The 15958-nt window shown below is 50.8% G+C and overlaps 1 protein-coding gene across 3 annotated transcripts; it reads right to left on the bottom strand.

Annotated features, from left to right (window-relative positions):
• Positions 1-3350: 3350 nt before the first annotated feature.
• Positions 3351-15677, bottom strand: SH2B1 (SH2B adaptor protein 1). Of its 3 annotated transcripts, none has more exons than XM_028702248.2 (11): positions 15414-15677; positions 14357-14527; positions 11926-12854; positions 11680-11781; positions 10300-10391; positions 9338-9444; positions 7451-7639; positions 7073-7299; positions 6264-6435; positions 5894-6002; positions 3351-3504 (listed from the first exon to the last, which is right to left on the bottom strand). In XM_028702248.2, exons 2-11 carry the CDS (start codon positions 14388-14390, stop codon positions 3486-3488), a joined length of 1980 nt encoding a protein of 659 aa, XP_028558081.1. In that variant the 5' UTR covers positions 14391-14527; positions 15414-15677; the 3' UTR covers positions 3351-3485. The 3 variants fall into 3 exon arrangements, with proteins under 3 accessions (XP_028558081.1, XP_077773247.1, XP_077773246.1); XM_077917121.1 differs by having other exon boundaries at positions 14400-14527; positions 15414-15653; XM_077917120.1 differs by lacking the exon at positions 14357-14527 and having other exon boundaries at positions 15414-15651.
• Positions 15678-15958: the final 281 nt, after the last annotated feature.

The raw sequence follows: 15958 nt of genomic DNA, 5'->3' as shown, positions 1-15958 counted from the left end.
AGTTTCCAAGACAATAGGAAGGTTGCCACATGCCGCTCTGCCCCCAGGTACAGAATTTTACCTTTTTTTCATAGGAAATATCACCATCCAATTGCTTATAGAGAAAATAACATGGATACTAATACATACATTTGGTGCAAATGCTTATTTTCAAAATTTTGAAATGTACAGTGGTACCTCGGGTTACAGGCGCTTCAGGTTACAGACTTCGCTAACCCAGAAATAGTACCTTGGGTTAAGAACTTTGCTTCAGGATGAGAACAGAAATCACGCAGCGGCAGCGGGAGGCCCCATTAGCTAAAGTGGTACCTCAGGTTAAGAACAGTTTCAGGTTAAGAAAAGACCTCCGGAACGAATTAAGTTCTTAACCTGGCGTACCACTGTATTGTTTTAAAACATGTTCCTAGCTTTTGGGACCAACATGCAAAAACAAAACAGAAGAAGAGGAGGGGGGAGTGATATCCAACATTAGTCCCACTCAGACTCATTTAAGTCACTGTACATAAGTTGCTTAAATCGACTGGTTTGTCTTCAAAGTAGGGTTGGATATCACCCATCATTTGCACTATGAAATACTAACAAAATACTTAAAAGCTTTGCATATAATCAACAAGACAGGCAGCAGACATGGGCTGCTGGTTGTTCTTGGTGGCCCAGCCATGCCTGCGTCCTCTTGTGCTGCAGAGCACTGATACAAAGTGAAAACCTCCACCCCCATGATCCCCCTCCGCCTGTGTCTCCTGGGCTACGGGATTAAAGAAGCTCCCTTCTATCTACAAAAGCTTGTGGGTAACACTCAGTTACAATGCACCACCAAAAACCAACACACTGCATTTGATATAGGGTGTGTGTGTGTGTGTGTGTGTGTGTGTGTGTGTGTCTAAACAACATATCCTAGACCAGGAGTGGGGAATCTCTGGCCCTCCAGATGCTGCTAAACTGCAACATCCATCAGCCCTAGAAAGCATAGCCAATGCCATGGATGAAGGGGACATTTGGCAGGCTAAAAGTTCCCTACAGCTGCCCTAGACTTCCATTTGACTGTGGGAAAGGGTTTAGCCCCAAAGGGTTGTATACATTTCTCTGGGTTCAGAAAGGCCATTTCTGGCCAGAGTGGCTCCTGATTCACTTTTGGCCACTGTTTGTCATCTGCCACTTAACACATTAAATTTGTCTTGGGTTTTCTTACCAGACAACCAACAACCAACCAACCACAGGCCCTTTAATTTAGCACAGCTGTGATCTACAGACTATGCTGCCACCATACAGGACTGCAGAATGTGGTAGTGGGTGCAGAATTAGGCAGATGGGGTGGTCCACCTCTTACCTCCACCCCCATAGTCACCCTCTGCCCAAATCTCCTGAGCTACAGCTTTCAAGAATCAGCCTCCTAGCTATTCAACTTCTTGCTTTTTTTACTCTCTGACTCACTTTAATATTTCCCATTCTTTCATTCAGGTGGGGAGCTAGTGGAGGCCCAGCAGCCAGAAGACGCTTTTTTAATAAACTGGCCTCTGATGCCACAACCTCACTGAGCAACCTCTGTTTAAGTCGGCACTCTCTCAGTCCCGCCACCTCCGCTTCCAGCTGCAGTATGACCTACCTTATGGTCTCTTTGAGGCCTGGTCTACATAGGCAGCTAATGACACCACACCACACCACTTCTGACTGCAGGTGGTTGTTGCCATTGTTGAATGCTTCCACAACACCCCCCCCCCTCAAGGCAGCATAACAAACCCAAGCATCTTGAGAGAGTTTCAGCTCTGCTGATTTCTTGTAGTGCTAACTTTCTACCTGCTGTTGCTTTGCTTCTGTTTTTTAAACAACAATCCCAGAGAGGATTAGAAAATTATGTCCTTAATTTGCAGCCTGAAGTGGTTCTACCACAGGCATAGGCAAACTAGGCCCCCCCAGATGTTTTGAGACTACAGTTCCCATCATCCCTGACCACTGGTCCTGTTAGCTAGGAATGATGGGAGTTGTAGTCCCAAAACATCTGGAGGGCCGAGTTTGCCCTATGCCTGTTCTACCACTTCATGCTGCCACATGTGCACAACGTCTGCGAAGCACTCTGAGCGCACCCAGGCACTACATGAACGCTGCTAAGCATCACTAGATGGGTCACATGTGCTGGATTGGTGCAGGGAAGTGGTATCAAATCAGCTACCTCATTTCCTCTTGGTTCCTATTAAGAAAGTTCTACAGGGATCATCCAGAAGGAAAGAGATTCTCCTCCTGCCCCCACTTTTTAAGGTCCAGTGTGTAGTGTATGGGGAGGATTATTGTGTGTTTGTTTCAAATCATTTTTTCTTTTAAAAGGTAAAATGACATTTCCTTTATTTTCATACAAACTCTCCCCCCCAAAAAAAAATTTAATCAAAAAAAAGACAAAAAAGACACAGATGAACAAACGGTACCTCAGCGCAAATTTTAAGAAAAGAGAGAATTGAAGAGACAGAGAGGGCCTGAGCAGTCCACCTAGTCCACAGTAGAAAAATAAATCTTAAGGTGGGGTGGGGAGGGGTGCAGCAGGAACAAGAGGAGGGGACAGTACCTGTGAAAGGTGTATATTCATAACATTTTAAAATTTTACCTGGGGTAGTGTAGGCTTTATAATGCGTGGCCAGTCCCCAAGCCGGGGTGGGTGGGGCGAAGGGGAAGAAGAAGGAGAGAGACGAAAGAATATAAATATATTTCCAACCAGGGAAGAGGGAGCTGGCCTCCCCCTCCCCATCGCCCCAAGAGAGGAGATGGGGAGGGGGAGGACGTTACATTCGGAGACTCCATACATTCAGCAAAGAAGGGCAGGGGTGCAAAAGACTGTGTCTGGAGTCAGAAGGGCAGACCACCCCGCTCCCACCCACCGCTCCATGTAGTGTTTACAGTGAGCTATTACTCCTGCCCAACTGCAGAGATTTGGGCACAGGGGTGGGAGGAGGAGGAAGAGGAAGGGAAGAGGAGGAAGAGCAGGCCCGTTTCCTTAGTACCCAAGGCGGGGCTAGAAGTAGTGCGTACCAATCTGTCGCAAGCTGGGATCACGAAACCAGGAGGAGGGTCTCGTACCTATGTTCTCGGGGCAAGCGGAAGTGGGGTTTGCTTCATACCCAAGGGAATGGGACGGTGGGGTGGGGGAGAATGGGACCGTGGGGGCAAGGCCAGTCTTTTGGGTATTCAAACCCATCTCGCACCCGTGGGCCAAGGCCAGGTCTCCCCCTGGCGATGGACACCAGAAGGGCTCGCGTCTTTCTCTGGCTCATATTCACGGGGCTCAGACAAACGAGTACTGGTTGTTCACAGCCCGGGCTCGTCCTTCCGATTCCTCCGGGAGGGGAAGGGATCCTCCTCCTCCTCTTGTGGCCGCTGCCTCGTCCACCTCTGGCTCCACCATCCGGCCCTCCTCCTCCGCCTGCCCCTCAGACTCTGGCAATCCACGGTCAGGGGGAGCGAGAGGCGGCCGAGCTGGGGGGAGCGGAGGCGGCGGCAGGTTACGAGAGGTGTTCGGTTCTGCGGAGAGAAGAGAAAAGAGACAGACAGACAGACAAAGAGAGACAAGAGGGCCCGGGGTTAAGACAAAATGTGGGATGGCGGACACAGAGATTTATCTGAGCGCTCCGCCCCGCCCCCCCAATGTCCAGTCCAGACCAAGGGGCTCCCACCTCAATGAGGTTTTTCTAAAAACTGAGCAACTCCAGTGTTGTCTACATCCAGTAGCTAGAGCACTTTGAGCACAATCTTCTGGGCGATGCTTGGGAAAGGGTGACAGCACACATCAGAACTTAGATGCATTTGATGTGGCTTAGAGCAGCCCTTGCTAACCTGGTGCAGATCTCATTACCCTGTCTACTTGACATGCTGGCTGGGAGCTGGGAATCCAACCCCATCTGGAGGATGCCACATTGCGGGGAAACTGCGACTTAGGAAAACTGTCATATGTTACATGCACAGTAGTAGTGGCCTGATGAAATCACACAGGGACAACTGCTGGGCAGCTGTGTGGGGATGAGGCAGGCTGGCATGACTCGGGGCTGTGCATACTCTTTGCGTTAAAAAACAGTAATATCCAAACTCTGCCCAGCACCAAAAAAGCCAATTTACAGGGCTGTCAAAAGTTGTCCAAAATTACACAGTGGCATTCATTTGTTTATTTTTTGTAACTTACTCTACTTCTACAAAATACTCAGTGCAAAATGTTTATTGTGGTTATGCCTATTCCTTAGTATTTGTAATAACGGCAGCTAAGGTTTTGACCCATTCAAGAAATCTCAGGTAATACTTGTGAATGTTAATTGATTAGAACAGGCACCTATCTGCCCACCTCAGCCAAGGGGTTGCATTCGGCCCCTGAAGCACCTGCTTGCAAGTCCTGGGCTGTGGTGCCAAACACTTGGAGACTACCAAGGTTGGCAAAAACTGTTCTACATCCTGGCCAATGACTCCTACCAGCTCCTCTGTGCAATTTTCACCAAGCACTGCCCACACATTCATTCTCATCTTCACACCCAGATTGCCATAAATCTTGTTTTAAAAAATTGAGAATCATGCCTTCCAAGAGCCCTGTTTCTGCAACCAATGCCAAAGTCTGGCATTACTCAGAGACAGTATTTGCAGAATCTTTGCAATGAGACCTGTGTGTGTGTGTGTGTGTGTGTGTGTGTGTGTGTGTGTTGAATTCTGAATATCCCATGTGTCTAAGCCTTTTTCTCCTTCTTTCCCTTAGCCCAGGGATGGGGAACCTGTGGCCACCCAGATGTACTTGGATTCCAGCTCCCATCAACTTGACCAATTGCTCAGGAACGATGAGAGCTGCAGTCCTGCAACATTTGGAGCCAAGCAGGCTCCCCATCCCTGCCTTAGACCTACTTCAGGCTTTTACCTGGTCATGACACAGAACTAGAGGCCTGACAGCTGGCTTTGCTAGAGCATTTGTTGAGCTGCCGGCGTTATATAATATTGCTTAGCTGAAACTGATTAGGCTTCCTTAGGAATTTCAAAAAAAGAGAGAGAAAGGTGTGTGATGGCTTCCTTTCTCCTCCACAAAAACTAACTGAATGGATTTGGGTGAATTGCTAGCATAGCGACCTCTTTTTAAAAAAATAAAATTCTCATGCTATGTAGGCAGACACCTTCTCAATTCTGTAGGCTCTTTTTAATTGTGCCAGACAGAATTAAGGCTGCATTTCCTTGGCCCTAAATTTTCCTCATGGCACATGCCTTTACTCTAAAGTGAGTTTGGGGGCCATGGAATTCAGAATCCTAGCAGCCACATCTGGTTGCTGAGAAAGTTGGGGGAGATGAGCAGCAGAACAGAAAGCAATACTATGTCCTACCGGGGACTTGTTATTAACTGTTTGCTGTTGTTATGTTAAATAACAAATTGGACTATTTGGCAAATCACTGCTGTATCCAACACAATCAAGATTGCACAGGGGATACCATAAGCTTAGTTGCAAACTAGGGCTGTAAGGGAGCACAGGGAAGCTCTGTATGTTACAGGACAAGCTGCCAGAAAGACGAGGTTGGCGGCACATCCTGTAACATTTGAAGCTCCACATGGTCACCACGGCTAAAGCCCATCTCCAGAGAAGGAATGTAAGAAGCTGATTTTTACAAGGCAGGCGATTGGTCCATCTCCCTCAGCATTGCTACAAAAACTAGCAGCGGGGCTTCAGGCAGAAATCTCCCCGCCCCCCCCAGCTCTACCTGGAGATGCCAGGAGGAGCCTCTTCCCTCTGAAATCTCCCCCCTACCTGGTGTCACAGACACAGTGGATGGTTATGGGCATCGCACATCTGCATGACCCGTGGATAGCGATGGGCTATGGCGTGGGGGCTGTGACACACACACACGCTCGCAACTCTCTGCCTTCCTCCCGTGGTAGCTATGGCACACTTACACGCAGTCACCCGCAGAGGCGGCAGCAAGGATGGAGATGAGGTTGGGGGGCGAGTCGGGGTCCCCACTGAACCCAGACACCGGCGCTCGGCTCCCAGCCCGGTCCCGGCCTGTGACAGAGATGCCCACATCAGAAATAGGGATTGGGGGTGGGGTAAGAGAGGGAGAGCGGTAGACATGAAGGGGGTGGGGTGTCATCGCCCCTGCGCGGTGTGGAGCAGAAGACTCGGGGCGGGGAATCTGGGGGAGGGGGAAATGTGTCTGGAGCCACAATGGGAGGAGATGGGTGGGAGATGGAGCATGGCATGGATTGGCAACGGTGTCAATGGTCTTCCTAGCCCAGGGCTCCCTGGGGCTCTGGCTATGCTCACCGTGCAGCCTCTGCGAAGCAACCACGTAGCTGACGAGCGTCACGTCGCTGGAGCCGCCCGACTCGAGGGGGATGGGGTGGACCCGGAAGTGCTCCAGCATGTCAAAGATGGTCTGGAACCAGAGGTGCTGAACCCGGCATTGCCCGTCTTCGTTAAGGGAGAGGCGCAGGTGCTGGTGGCGAGATAAGGAGGCCTGGAGAGAGGTCCCGTCAAGGGCCTGATCCTCTCCCACCCTGTCTCACAACTGGCACCATCTTTCTTTTTCTTACCGTAGATGCCGGCGTATAAGACGACTTTTTAACCCAGGAAAAGAGGTTAAAAAGTCGGGGGTCATCTTATACGCCGGGTATGGGCGGCATGGAGCAGAGCCCACCCCACCCCCCGCTGCTGCTGCGGTGGGGGCTCCGAAACAGCCGCAGCGGGCAGCAGGCTCCACTCCACGCCAGGCAGCTTTCTCCCGGCGCGGAGCTGCCCAGTGTATTAGGCGACTGGGCTTATAAGACAAACGCCCAAATTGCAGCTGCCAATTTGGGGGGTCGTCTAATACGCCCAGTCGCCTAATACGCTGGAATCTACGGTAACTGCATTCACACCCCACCTTTCCCTCCCAAGGAACTCAAGGCGGTGTATGTGGCTCTCCTCCGCCGAATTACAGCCTAAAAACAAGGCTGAGGAGGTCTGCCCGAAGGTCACTCAATGAGCTGCACGGCTAAGTGGGGGCTAGTACCCTCGTCTGCAGGGTCCTAGTCTGAAACACTGACCCACTGCACCATGCTGGCTTGCCCAGATACCCGCGAATGCATGCTCACCTTCGCCTTCCCCTGAAAGTTAAAGGTCAGGACGTATTCCCCGCGCCGCGTCTCGCTCTGCCGCACTAAGAAAACGCCGTGGCTGCTGGCTCCCCCCGCCAACACCAGCTGGGCGGCTTTGAGGCGGGACAGGGTGCCGTGGAACCAGGGGTATTCGGAAAGAGGGTGCTCTGTGTCGCCAAGGCTTCCCCCGCCTGGGTCGGGCTCCCCTTGGAAAAGGAAGGAACCTGGAGCAGGGAGAGAGGCGAGAGCCATCTGCCAAAGCCGGTTCAGAGAATTCTGAAGTCTCGCTCTTGAGCCCGTCAGACCCCCACACCCCCACCCCATTCTCTCAGAATGGAGAGAGAGAGAGAACTCCACTCCACTCCAAGGCATTACCTGTGGTGTCCGGGGTTTCAGGGAAGGTCGTGTGGAGGAGCCCCATGGGAAACGGCCCTTCGTCAATCGGCACTCGAGGTGGCAGCTCGGGAGGCAGCAGCTCCATTGAGTCAAAGTGGGAGGCAGCAATGGAGACGGAGCTGGGGGACATGGAGGCGGAGGGGCGCTCCATCAGTCCGCCATAGGCACCTGGGGAGGGGACACGATGGACAAACAGGCCAGGTCACAAGCAGCACACCAAGGCAGCTCCAAAAAACATTGTGCAATTCCCGAGGTTATCATGGACTGAATGTCTTAAATAGCCTTTTCTTATGTAAGCGGCAAATGGAAAATTGGAAGTCCTTTTTATTTTTATTTATTATTTCTTTCTCATCTTTCTCTGTCTCTTCTTTTTCTTCTCCTTATTTTCTTCTTCCTGCTTATTTTCTGTGTCTCAACACCGAAAAAATATTGTGTGATTCCTTGTCAAGGCTACATTTTGTCCACTATATATATAGCATAGAAAACATAGTTCCTGCCTCTCCAAATTTTGATTTTAAAAATCTGAAGTATTAAAACTGACCTTTCCTTCCAACAGTAGAGTAACAGCTTTGTGGCTGATGCTGTGTACATTATTTTAACCTATAATTAAGCAACCAATAGCTGACTTGATTGAGAGAGAAAATGGTTGGGCAGGGGGGGGGAGAACTCTTGAGCATTTTCCTTCCTGATTTACAAGATTTATTACAAATCAACAAACAGAAACAAGAGTTAAGATCAATAATTGACAAAAGGGGAAAAGCTATTATTAGAAGTCACACTCTCCCAAACCTCTATCTCTAGGAATAGAATCAAACAGTTACAGATCACAGACCATATTAAAAAAAGAACAAAATAAAATACATTTAAACTCCACAAAAAAGTGAAATACATTTCTAAGAAAAATTAATAAAACAGTGATGATTATGTCATTGTATACTACACAGTGTGTCATCATTTAAGAGACAAAGCTAGTTCTGATTAGCATGTAGAAATCTCAGTTCTATAAAGTTTTTTATTATTTATTTCATTTATTACATTTTCACCCCATCCTTCCTCTCAAGGAGCTTGCAATAACATACGGAGTTAGTGTGCATTCCTGTTTCGAACTCGGCCCCTCTGAAGAAAATACCTCAGGTTGGAAAGCGTAGAAAGCTGGCACTACAGATTTCTCCTCCTCTAAGACTAGACCACACATGGGGAATTTTGGCAGCACATAAATCCACATAAAGGGCAGCACATAAATAAAAAACAAAAACCTGTGGCACTCTCGATGGTTAGGCTCTAACGCCCAATACGGTGAATAGTCAGGGATGATGGGAATTGTGGTGAAATGACACCCACAGGGCCACAGGCTCCCCATCCCAGGATCAAACATTAATGCAAAGATAGAATTTTATCATCTTGCTGCAATAGATGGCTTTGCATTTTACCAGAAGGGTAAGGCAGAATGCTGCTTGACTACAGTCATACCTCATGTTACGTTTGCTTCAGGTTGCGCGTTTTCAGGTTGCGTCCCGCAGCGACCCAGAAGTACTGGAAAGGGTTACTTCCGGGTTTCGCCACTCGCGCATGCGCAGATGTGCAAAATAACGTCACACACATGCACAGAAGCGGCAAATCACGACCCGCGCACGCGCAGGTTGCGTTCTACTCATGTTGCGAACAGGCCTCTGGAACGGATCTCGTTCGCAACCAGAGGTACCACTGTACTACTACATCTGCCAGGGATTCGAACCAGGGACCTTCTGCATACAAAGCATGTGCTCAGCTAACTGAGCCACAGCCCTTCCCCAACGTGGCAGCAGATCGTTTTGCCAAGGGAGTGAAGCTGGGGCTCTGCTGGAGGATGGAGAGAATGCCACAGACCTTGGCTGAGCTGATCGCTGCTCTCACTCGGCACCATGGGAAGCTCGCGGCTGGGCATGCTCTCCGAGTGGTTCATACATGGCTGTTCCAGGCTGTCAGTGCTCTCTCTGTGGAGACAAGTGCCATTAGCCAAAACCAAACATCTGTGTCCGAGGCCAATATACTCCCCAGTATCAGATACAAGGGGGCAAGCAGGGAAGGATTATCACACTCATGCTGGGCTGCTACTGGAAACAGAAACACTGGACATGCTAGAGCTTTGGTCTGGCTGCTTGCTTCAGGGATGGGGGAACCTGTGCAATGCCCTCCAGATGTTGCTAGACTACAGATAAGCAGTAAACCCTACACAAATCTGGAGTGGAGTCCCTAAGGCAGCTGGGTGGTGCCTTGTACGCCTCCTTCCAGCAGCTCCTGCAGCCAAGCTGGGGCCAAACATATTGCTCTGCTTTCCTTTGGGCCACATCAGTGAGGCCGAGATTGGGGGTCTTGTCCAGGACTGCCTTACACACTGCCTAGGCTTGTGCCCCACCCCCCCGAGAGGTCACTTTGGTGCCGCTAACACCAAACCAGAGGCACACTCCACTGTCTCGAGACAGATGGATGCCAACAGCTCCCACCAGCCCTGACCATTGGGCCTTGCTGGCTGTGGCCAATATGGGAGTTGCACTTCAACAACATCTGGTGGACCAAAAGTTCCCCAATCCCTGGTTTATGCTTTTAGCGTGGGCAAAGATTGCAAGGCATGCCTAGCCGACCTCTCCCATTCTCGTGTGCCTAAAGGCTCTCGTGTAATGTATGAAGCTGTCCTATCTGTCAATCTATCTCAGACCACAGTCCCACATAGCCCAGGATTGCCTTGCTACCTGCGATCCCTTTAACTGCTAAGGATGCTACCTTTCGCAGGCCCAGCAAATGCTCTGCCGCTGAGCTCTGGTCCTCTCCCACGGCCCGGCACAACTTACCCGAGGCCCATGCATTCCTGAATGTCAGCCAACCAGGAGCGCATCTGCAGCGAGTCAACCGTCTCAAGGATGTACTCCAAGGAGCTTGACAGCTGTGAAGTAGAGTGGGAAGGGAATAGCCATAGACACATTACGCTTTGGGGTGTGTGGAGGGGCTCATTATTCCTAGAACATGCTCCCCTCCGGTGCCTCCAAAAAGCCAAGGGGAAAAAGGAAACATGTCACCATGAGAAAATCAGTAAACTGCTTCCTAACCCTTTTGTGCAAGAATGACAAGAGCTGCTGAAGCCAAATGATGCTCAAGTTAAAAACCTTCTGCAAGACATGAGAAGATAGAAAGCATTCTTATACTGAATCAGACACTTGGTATATGTAACTCAGCATTGTTTACATGGATAGCAGTAAGAGAATGAGGCCTCCCTCTGCATGTTTTGGCCCTCAATAGAAACGAGTCAGTTCAGGCAGCAACGGCTGGCAAGGTGTTTAAGGAGACCTTTGTCCCACGTTCTTTATCAGCTGCCTTAGCTGCCCCTCTACACCATGCTGACTGAAGCCCCCCCCCCATTTGCTGTGCTTTTACCATGCAAAAAAAGAAATCTCAAAGCACCCACATACCCTTCTCGCTCTCAAAGCACACAGATGTCATGGTCGGCCTCCAGGCATATGAAAGCAAACCAAGCATATGACAAAGCACATGAGATCAAACCAAGAGAAAAAGAAGGCCGGGGAATTGTCATGAGTCTCCTCAGGAACAGCAGCTCCTGCCAAAGCTAGTGAGGTCCTGCTAGAGAGGGACCAGGCAGCAGCAGATCCCACCAGAAGTGAGAAGCAAGGAGGAAAGTAGGCAACGGCTGAATGCACACTCCAGCCAGACTGCCTTGCAGAAGTGGGGGAACTATTCAAGCCCAGGGGCTGCACGCCCATATGGGCAGCTTTCTGGGGGGCCACATGTCAGTGATTGGAGGCACTAGACAAAAACTGGGTGGGAAATGGATACAGCTCCTTGCTTTAGGCAGGAGGCTACCTTCCAGCCTGCAGGGAAGAGTCCCAGGGACCAGAAAGAGGGCTGCACCTGGACCTTGGGCCTCAGGTTCCTCACCCTTGCTGCTGTCTTAAGGGACTTCCTCTGGGAAGGTAGTCCAGGCAGAGAATGGGGACACATCCTCTCGCTGAGAAGTGTTAATATTATTATAAGCAAATATGCAAATTAACTCAAAGGCATGTAAGCATTATGGCTCCAATTATCATGGAAAACATTTAAGGTTTAGGGTTGTTGTTTTTTGGTACCTACTTGAATAACTTTTTTAAAAAACCAGACTCACAAAACAAAGCCACTAACTTTCTGCCCCTATGCAACCCTGATATTTTTCTTCTCCTCACCTTGAGCACAAAGGTGTTCTCTTTGTCTGGCATTTCCAAGGGGGTCGTTGTCCGCACGTCCACTACGCAAGAGCAGGCGATGCTGACCCGCGGCTTGGATGCCTAGGGGTTAAGTTAGGGAGAGCCACAGTTACGCCGATGCCCCTCAGTGCTGGGAATCTTGGCGTGGGGTAATCCTTTGGCTCTCCCCGCCCGGGATTTCTCCCCCCCCCCCCCCCCGCCCTGATGCAGCAACCCATGGCTCACCTTTGGTGGGATGTAGAACTCCAAGAGGTAACCCTCCCCCTCCCCCTTCCCCGCTTTGCGCAGGAGAAGGCGGCATTTCTGCCAGCGTGTCCGGCTGCCCCCGCCTGCCCCATCGTCGGCCACAATGTAGTTCAGGAGGCCCTCGCGCCGCACGCTGGCCAGTTCTACGCGGAGGGTGGCTGGGGAGGCTTTGTTGAGCCGCAGGCGTTCGAAGCGGTGAGTCCAGCGCTCAGAGTCGCCACCCCCTGAAGAGTTGGAATTGCTGTTGGCGCCGGTGGTCACCCCGTCCGCGCTGCCAGGGGGCGACTCCGTCGAGGTCTTCCACTGCAGGATGCCCCGGACGCTGCCCCGTACACTGCGGCTCACGTTGCGCAGTGAGAAGCGCTTCTTCAGCTTTGGTTTGGTGGCCGTCACGGCTGTTGCGGTGGAAACGTCTTCGGAGCTACGAGACTGGCTGCTGGAGAGGCCAGAGGGCGGCCCCGGGGGAGGCTCCACAGGGGAGGCCACGGAGGAGTCGCTGCACGTCTCGGAGAGGTCACGCGCGGAGGAGCAGCCGGTGAAGGGGGCGATGTCGCACCGGGGCGGCGAGTCGCTGGCATAGGCCCGGCTCACCTCCGCCTCAAAGTGTTCCAGGAAGTGCTCGGCAAAGCGGCGAGAGAAGGCAGCTTCAGCTCCTGGCGTGGCAAACTGGGGGTTCTCACCCAGGAAGGCCCGAAAGCGGCGGGCAAAGTCCACCGCGGCAGCGCGAGCGTGCGCCTCGCAGAATTCCCGCCAACCCGGAGAGGGAAGAGAGGCGGGTTCCCCCACCATCCCTCCCCCGGTTGGCGACAGGGGCACTGCGCTCCCGTTCATGACTGCCCGGGTGGGGCCGGGTAACAACAAACCCAGCGCCAGGACTGGGCCGCTGTTGGAACTAGTGGCCTTGTGACCTGCAGAAGGAGAAACGGAGAGACCGTTATGAAAATACGAGGAACAAACAACCTCACGAGGTTACTACTGTTGTTCCGGATTCAGGGAAGGAAAAAAAGGGGTTTTGGGGGGAGAATACAGCCACTCACAAGCAGGAATGAGTAAGAGCTCAATAACACTGTTAAGGACCTGAGTAACTTACCCAAGCGGTAAGATGCAACGTTATAGGTAACATCTCAAGTCATATAACAGAAGACTCTCACAAAGAAGGCAACCCTAACTCTAAATGCACAAGATTGCTTTGGAATTAAAGAAGGGAGAATCATGGCATTACAGAGGCAACCAAGATGCTGTCCAGCAAATATAATTAGAAAACAATGGAAACTATTGGAGGAGCCAAATCTGGAGCTGAGTGCTTGGTCCTTGTCTTTAGGTAAATCACAAACCAATGCTTTCCTGAAGATTCAATGTTAAGCTCTGAATTAAGCATCTATCCCCTTTGAAGACAGAGATCAGATCACCTTTTTTTCAGGGACAGAATTAGATCTCAGGGTGAATCTCTAATTCATAGCAGAATTAGATTGCTATCCCTAAAGTGGCATTCGACAATTATTCAATACAGGAATGAATAATAAGGTTGTGACAGTTTGGTGAATCTCATGACTAGCAAAAATTAACAACATGATTTTGGCCAAATTTCGCTACAGCTTAGTTCTGACAGTGAAGAATGCATGGGTGGGCATAAAGTAGACTGCAGCCCACTTACGGGCTGCTGGCAAACTTCTGGAGGATAAGTTACATCTACTGATTACTGGAATGCTTAGAAAGAATGCTGGACGGACCTTGGTCTAAATTTGCAGGGCACTACTTATGCCTGAAAAGTTCAAAAGTGCCTACACAGGATCGCTGCAAAAACATCGTGAACATTCACTCTAACTTTGGAATTTTACATGCATTCGTGGACCATGGGGATTCTATTTTTGTTTTAAAGAATTGATGGATCATGCAAGACTGAAATTGGATCACCTCTGGAATAAGTGACTGAAAAATACCTTCTACTGAAAATCAGACCAACTGTGCTTACACGGTAAATACCCCTTGCCTACTGCAGAATGCTTGTGGGGGGAACTGCTTGACTGAAAACACCTCAGCATGAAAAGCCTTCAACCTTTCTACATGGAAGCTGCTTTCAACCTGAGAGTGCACTGAGAGTGCACTTTCAGAGACCTAAGGGTGTAACAAGAGGTCTCACCTGAATTCCAATAGGATAATATCACATGCATGTATCTGCAAGTTTCAGTAAGCTCATGGTCAAAGTCATACACCTGCATCTATCTACTGTAAGATTTCATGAGTTGAGCCCTGTCCATAGCAGGACTAACTCTCAACAGTTAAACCCGTCCCTGCTGAGAAGCAAACTGCTTTGTTAACAAATAGCAATGTCCACCTTACAGAGGACAGTGAAGTGTAATCTTCCGAGCCCTCAACTGGGAAGAAACCATTCCAAAGCTCCACTTCTTACCATGTTGGAAAAGATCAAGTGACTTTAGTACCATTTCCAGTACCTGTTATTTTTTCCAATTGCTCTTCCCTGCAGCTGCATCTGATATTTAAACTGAGGGTAAATGCTATTCAGTTTGCCTATTCCAATATGCTGATTCCTCTGAATGTGAAATTCCATGAATGCAAGGCACTGAAAATGGAGAAAGGATAGCATCACGATCTAACTGGTGAAAAACAGGGTGCAAGCTTCAGGGAAGTCCTCTGTGGAGAGAGCCTCTTAACCTCAGAATTGGAAATGGCAGTTTCTCAGGAGAAGGATGTCACACGGGGACTCGGGAAAAGGATGGAAAGAAACCGTCCAGCACAGCAAATACTTCTCTTCTCTGACGGACAGAACTTTTAGTCTTGGCAGCCTGCGGAACTTTTAGAGGTGCAGGGGATTGGACGGGAGACCTTCGGAATGACAACTGCCTATTCTACCACTAACGGACCATTTCCTAACTAAGGGATTGGTGGCGAGAAGAAGAGTGGACGCTGCTACTTACTGAAGGCACGGAGCTGGCCACACAGAGCTGATTGCAAAGAGCACATTTCCCTCCCATACACACGTGCACCGAATTAGGGAAGGGAAGGTGGGGGGCACCTCCTCATGCCTCTCTAAGCCGACCAGCCTCCTACCCCTGACAGCTCTTTCGTGCTTTTTAAGCATCCCGCAAAGCTGGCTGCCCTGCGTGAGGCAGCTTCACTCTTCCCCGTACGGAAGAGGCACAACCTGGCAAGACTGCCGAGGGTCGTGGGGAGTCATGCAGGGCGATCCGATGCCCGCTTCGCCCTCGGAGGCAGGCCCCGGCCAGTCCGGCGGGCCCCGACTCCCCAACGAGCGGGCCAGGGCGCGCAGCCTAACGAAGGCACGGAGCCCCCTCGGGGGCTGGACCTGGCAGCCCCTTCCCTGGGAAGCGGGAGCGAGCGGTCCTTCCTCAGAGGGCGGAGGCGGGGCTGCGGGTGGGGGGGAGGCTCTTCGTGGATGGGGGGCGCTGGGGGGGGGCTCCGCTTGGCTCCGTGCGCCTGTCACTTACCATCTCGGCCTCGGATCCCTTCCAGGAGGAAGGGTTTGTCTGTCCCCGTCTTTCTCCCAGTCTACCGCACGTCACTTCCGCCTCCGGGTTCCCTTTCGGTCAGGTGACTTTATTTTCTTCCTTTAATATCCGTCTTCGTCATCCGCTGAGAGGAAGAAGGGGGCGAGGGTTGTTGTTGTTTTAAGCTTCAACTTACCATAGAGAGGAACGTATGCTTAGCGCTGGAAGGGCCGCGTAAGATGCGCGGAGCGTCAGTTGACGTAGCTGGCTTTCTCCTCGTTGGTGCAGGTGTTCAAGTTGTTACCACGGCAACCAGTGACGTAGAGCTTCCAGGGGCTCCCGGACCGTTGTATAAAAAAAGGGGGGGCGGTTATTTGGCGTAATATGGCTCTGTCACGTTGCTGGGGCAACGGCGCAGCAACATCATCCTCCGGAACCCAATGCATTTACGTGGAAATAAGTCCCCCCGCGCTCGGTGGGGGCTCCTTCCCATGTAGGTGTGCACAGAATTGCAGCGTTAGTGCACGGCCTCTGAGCAAGTGCAG

This window comes from Podarcis muralis, chromosome 13 (assembly GCF_964188315.1).
Source record: "Podarcis muralis chromosome 13, rPodMur119.hap1.1, whole genome shotgun sequence".
Classification (NCBI taxonomy): domain Eukaryota; kingdom Metazoa; phylum Chordata; class Lepidosauria; order Squamata; family Lacertidae; genus Podarcis; species Podarcis muralis.
This window is presented reverse-complemented; position numbering and strand designations above follow the sequence as displayed.

What these genes read in the sequence shown, in the direction of transcription:
- SH2B1 (XM_028702248.2), bottom strand. Translation starts at nt 14,390, where the DNA reads ATGGTACTAAAGTCACTTGATCTTTTCCAACATG. An exon ending in CAGGAATGCATGGGCCTCGG is followed by an intron (nt 9,445 to 10,299) that starts GTAAGTTGTGCC and finishes TTGTCTCCACAG; the next exon opens with AGAGAGCACTGACAGCCTGG. An exon ending in ACTTTCAGGGGAAGGCGAAG is followed by an intron (nt 6,436 to 7,072) that starts GTGAGCATGCAT and finishes TCTCGCCACCAG; the next exon opens with CACCTGCGCCTCTCCCTTAA.